This window comes from Plodia interpunctella, chromosome 6, assembly GCF_027563975.2.
Source record: "Plodia interpunctella isolate USDA-ARS_2022_Savannah chromosome 6, ilPloInte3.2, whole genome shotgun sequence".
Taxonomy (NCBI): Eukaryota; Metazoa; Arthropoda; class Insecta; order Lepidoptera; family Pyralidae; genus Plodia; species Plodia interpunctella.
This window is the reverse complement of record NC_071299.1, coordinates 1,807,301-1,813,300: the sequence shown is the minus strand read 5'-3', so window position 1 is coordinate 1,813,300 and position 6,000 is coordinate 1,807,301. Positions and strand designations below refer to the sequence as shown.

The window sequence follows — 6,000 nt, the reverse complement described above, 5'->3', positions numbered from 1 at the left end:
ATAGAAAATGAAGGGGCGACACGGCGTGGCGTGAGACAAGTTCATTCAAATTTTCCTTTAGCCACTGTATGCCGACGTCGGGTCTGTTAAATAAAATAGTTGTCGCCGACGTATCGGCACTGTGAATAAATAGGCAACGTGATCATTTTCCGCGGTCATTACACAAATTAGTGTCTTAGAGTCGGTACGCCTCCCATTGAGATATTGACATTTGTCAACTGTGATATAACGATACTTTCGGTATCTTGTTAGTATTTTTTAGGTTAAATCCCTCTACCTGTGATGATCAGTGCTGCATCGTAGTCTATCAAACTGTGCCGGCGGTTTCAGTGATAATAGAACTGTAGTTTTTTGGAGGTTGCTAACATGGCTTATAATTTGGACATTACTCCGAATTACTCCTATGTATTCGAATTCGAGAACGAATTCATTCATCAGAACTCTCGGAAATGGATGACAGAAAATTGGACTGTCGCGTTTTACTATGTGGGAGTCTACATGGCCTTTATTTTCTTTGGGCAGTTGTACATGCAGAACAGACCTAGGTGAGTGAACCAATTTTTATATAATATCCAGTATTTCCCTTTTCTTTTCAATTGCTTGCAAGGGTGATTTCATCAAAAATAATAATAGATAATTTTAAAAAATTATGTAGTTGTTCCGAGACTTGAACTTGAAATGAATGAATGTATTCCTAGGTCGAGCAATCTTTCCTAGGAACTACTTTCCTAGTAATCTTTAATAAGAACTCTCTCTCAGACAAAGTACAGTGTACTTATTTTAGTAAATCAATTAAATTAATGTATCATTTTCAATTACCAAAATTGTAGTAGAAACATATTTATAGTTACTACTTGTTTAAGAAATGGATTTTCTTGTAAGAATTAGGCAAGAAATGTATCCAGTGATATAAACATTCCTCTGGGAGCTCTCAAATTTTCAAATGTCTATAAACATAATATTTAACATTAGGTATAATATACTTATTTGCCTATGTGTTAAATAAAAAAAATTAAATATAGTTTTTACAATACATATTAAGGTGGTAATAAATTTTTAGTGTATCATTATTCACTTGTAGTTAATTTTTTGTCATAAAGGTTTTTAGACAGATTTTTGTGTTTGAAGTATAATTTATTTTTATGCTAATTTTATCGATGAAAAATTGTGATCTCAATCCCAATATTTGGTAACCAAATCTAAGATCTGGTTAATCAAATTTTGGTCAGTTAGCGATTTTAGATTAGGTTACCAAATACTGGCAAATATCTAACCAAATTTTTGTTAGTCAGATCTTAACAATGACAACAAAATGTTGTCTCAAGTTTGTTCATTACATCTCGCTAATCACCAAAACTACCAAATCAATTTGTTTTCTTTTTGTATGTTATTTATGACATAGGCATACCTAAGTACTTCTCATGAGGACAAAGTTCCACAGTTAAGCCTTATGATTGGCCATTTTTTGCTAAGGAATCTGAGCTGCTGCTTTAGATTTACCAGATTAGCCCATTCAGGAAGCAGCATAGAGCATTTTTATGCCTACCGCTAGAACTGACAAGAAATATGCATATTCATATAAATACCTACCATAATACAAATGTAATAATGCTGAAAATGTTATTTGGTACACCAATGTTTTCAGCCTTTGTCAAGCATCTATTAGGAGAACCTAATAGATTAGCAAACAAAAGGCATAATTATGCATTCTGAAGTTTTGGATTTCTTGACATGCTCAAGCAACGTTTTTATCAATTGGCTTCCCTAGATACAGTATAATAAAGTGTATTACGTATTCTCGCCGAGACATCAAGCCGAAATCAAGTTTAACAGGTATTTTTTTCACTCACATAAATAAGAAAATCGCGTTAAAGATTTTAAGAATTTTGGGTTTCTCCACTTCAGGGTAGAATGAGGGGGTGGGAGAGGGGGGCGTGGGCGAGTTATGAATGGAGCTCCGCATCTGATCTGCAACGTTACGTAAACTTGTTTGGCACAGACTCCCAGTCTGATTTAGACTACCTTCATAGTACATATTCATATAGTACCTACCAACTGATTCAATGACCAATATGGAAACTATAAAAAAATCGGAAAAGCAGTTTTCTATTTACGGCATTCTACGACCAAACCAGTCTGAGTACTTTCACTCTTTCCAATCGTGTCGTACCTATCTTAAATCGTTCATTTTTAGGGTTCCCTACCTCAAAAGGAAGAAGCGGTACCCTTAATTTCCCAAGCAAATACGGAACCAAGTAAAAGAAGAGCCCACTGGTACTTAACCGGTGTTTTAAAAATTGCAACACTTTTATAAACCTACTAGTTGTTGTTATGGAAAGTAAATAAAATTCACTGAAGTACGGTACTACGATGTAAAGTAGCAAAATAAAAAAAATTATGATGAAAGCCGTTATTGTACTCGTAATATGCATAAGGAGCCAATATGTGATCTCTGGTATAATGTAAGTGAAGTAAGAATGAGTCATAGAATTCAAATCTAAAAATGTATTAGAAAATCCCCTCGCAGTGTTACCTTCGTAGAAATTGGCGTTTAGTTTAGACGTTCGTGAACACAAGGTGAATACTCGATAATTAGCTATTCAATTCCAACTAATGAAAACATTTATTCATTCATTTATTTCATTTATTTATTTATTCATTCATAAGCTTAAATCTATCTTTACAGTTCTTTTTTCTAATGACAAGAACAAAATTTTATATGGAGCACGGTCAAAAAGCATTCCTAATAATACTGAAATCTAAAAAATATTAAATGTCAATAAAGTTTTATTGATGAAAATTATAAAGTTTTATTGAATCAATTAAATTAACATTCAATTATCGTGTTTGATTTTTTAAACATTTAATTATTTTTAATGCGGCGGTTTTATTAGGTTCCATTAGGTCATCACATGTCAAAGTGGTCATTTATGTTATCGACAAACACCTACGAGACAACGAGAGGAATAGGTTATCTTAATATAATTAAAACATGAATTGATTGTGTTATCGAACCCAACAATGTTTGCTTTCGAATTGTCTGCGATAAACAACTTCTCGAATACTCCGTTTCTAAGCCAGACGAAAATGGGACAATGCTCCATAATTACCAATTTTCGCTCACTAGCGACACATTTATTTATTTAGCTAAATACAAAACTACTACTACTACTACACATTTTGTTACACTATTAAAATATTTAGTATGACGAGGTAGATCATTTATATATCACTAACCGCGCCCTAGGGCTTTGCTCCTGTGGGAATTTCGGGATAAAAAGTACCCTATGTGATATTCCAGGTTATATTCTACCCATGTACCAAATTTCACAACAATCAGCCCTGGAGATTTTGCGTGAAAAAGTAACAAACATACATCCTAACAAACATTCGCATTTATGATATTAGTGGGATGTCCCATACTATACATTTAAATTAGTTGGATATAGATATTATTTAATAGCTTTATAGGTAAATAAGCAATTTTCATCAACCTAAAAGCATATTTATCGCTAATCGCACTGTAATATATCTTATATTTTTCATGAATAAATAACAAGTAACCAACAAATATTTTTGTTTAACCTACGTTTTTCTCTTTAGTTCTGATGAAATGTGATCTCAGGATTATGCAACTTTTTTTTAAATTTATTCATAAACACATAATTGACGTCATCTACAATGACTGCAATCGTACAGTGGAAAAATATGACTGCATTCAAGGGCAAGTGGAGAAGCGTCGTTACTATAACTTTTTCTCCAAAAACTTTTTTTTTACCGGTCTGGTACTATGCTGGGAAAAGGATAAAAACCTCATTAATCTGAGACCTACTGGATATAAACGAAATGCTAACCCAGTTACTCATAAAAAAGGAAAAAAAATACCTAGTTAAGCATATTTTGTTAGCTCGAAAGCTAACAAAATATGCTTAACTTGTAAAACATATTTTGTTTTAACAAAATATGCTTTACCAAGTTAAGCAAGATAAGCTTTACCAAGTTAAGCAAGATAAAATATAAACTCAAAAGCTAACAAAATATGCTTAACAGTACGTTTCGTGACTTTAAAATTTGAAATTGACAGAAAGAGACGAAACATACTTTTTTTTATAGATAACAGAATAAGTCTATTCAAGAACTCAAATTCATCTCCACCGCTTCGGATCACGTCTCTTAATTATTAAAATGTATGTAAAAAAAGTATATTTTTTGCCACTTTTACATACATTTTCATATAATTAATAAATTTCAATATTTAAAAAGTTCTTCAATTCTTTTTCATTACCACCTTTGACAAGTTTTCGGTATCGAGGACGGAATGCTAATGTTGTTACCATTACGAAGGTACTGTATGAATGAAGCGTTAAATCGTAATTATGCTGTTCCGAGTAACGCCTGCGCTTGCGCCTCGCTGTGCTGTAATAACCGCTTTATTTATTAATGAAAAAATCGTTTACGAAGTGGTTTTGAGCCGTAAATCAGTGTAGTGCCAGAATTAAGAATTCAGAAAAAAATATTGATGTAATTGTTTCTTTGGAACTACATTTGACCCTTTTGCTTGAGACCTTATTTATTTAGATGGAACCAACCAACTTTTTTGTAAATGGAACCGTTTTGAAAGGCCTAGAATTTGACGAGTTCCCATATTAACACCCATAAAATTAAAACTTCTATGTGTTTACGATCATTTGACCAAAAATAAATATAAAAGAAGTTTAATTCCGAAATTAATACTCTAATAGGAATAAGTAACATTTTAAAATATTGTCTCTAGTATGCGCTCTCTAACTAGATTTTCCTCATTCCTGATAAAATGTGGCTTCCGACATCTAATTGGAGCAATCTCGTTCGTTATGCTGGACAAATAGCTCGCTTATCCTCAATAAGCGAAGTACCTATATAACGCTATTAGCAAATTGTCCGGTAGGTTCATTTAATTTGAAATGCAATCTTCAGCAATTGTAGACAAATATAGCTCAAATTGATAGTCTTGCCAAAGACTTTGCAAATTGATTAAAATTGCAAGTACAACTTGAAATGATAGACAATTTATGAATTATGTTTTATTAATCGATTCGTGGTAGGTCTGGTTTATTTCACTTAAAAAAATCTAAAACGAAAATAGAAAAAATGCATCCGCACATTGTACGATCAGGTGGGAGAATGGTAGGGGCAATTTTTTTTTTTAATTCAAATTCTGAAGTTTGGTAAAAATTGTGCATTGTACCCAAAATTTTCTTAAAAAAAGCTTCTTTTTTAATTTACAAAAATAGTTCATAAATCTCTTTCTCCAATGCCCCAATGCCCCATAAATGTATGCAACGGCCATGATTTTCAGATCCGCTTCAATTAAAGTTTGGCATTCGGTCTGGTAACGAAGTCGATGAACAATTTTATTCAACCGAGTTAACGAGCCGTGGTTATCAATGCGACCTTCGCAGAGTACAGGGTTTTTACTACTAGTTTTTATGAACATGAAAATTATGTAAAAGTAACATTGGTTGATTCATCCTTCATGGTCCTGTGGCTATTAAATGATATTATGAGAACGGTAATATACAGAGAAGACCACGAGATCTTCGATGTCTTGGGCATCTTTTGTTATGCCTCCTTGCAGCGCGACTTTCCTTCATTCCGGGTGACGGATTCATCGGATCGAAAATCAGGTAAACATCGCGGTTGGCACAGACGGTAATCATTACCACTAATTACTATGGGCTAACAAGGTTTTGCAATGCCAGTTCAGAATTTTCTGGATTGATCGGGTCAACTTGTTCGTTTCCTCCAGCCGTCACGCAACGGGTGACGAAACTGGTGCACTTTCGTTGTCGATGTGTGCGTGAATAAGAACTGTGCATGCAGCGGAACCACTGATGGGCTACGTGTCGGACTTTTCCCAATCGGTCCAGTCTTAGTACCATTTAAATACCTTATAGGCGAGAACTTTTCGTGATGAAAATGACCAGCGTTGCTCGTCTCTAAGCGGACCCTTCCCTCATT

General features: G+C 33.6%; 1 protein-coding gene across 1 annotated transcript in view; it reads left to right on the top strand.

Moving 5' to 3' along the window:
- The window catches only part of Baldspot (baldspot), a 36,122-nt gene continuing 30,122 nt past the window's right edge, over positions 1-6,000 (top strand). Inside the window, exon 1 of the mRNA XM_053746235.2 lies at positions 1-545. Within this exon, the coding sequence (XP_053602210.1) occupies positions 367-545 (179 nt within the window). The 5' untranslated portion in view covers positions 1-366. The remainder of the gene's footprint in view (positions 546-6,000) is intronic.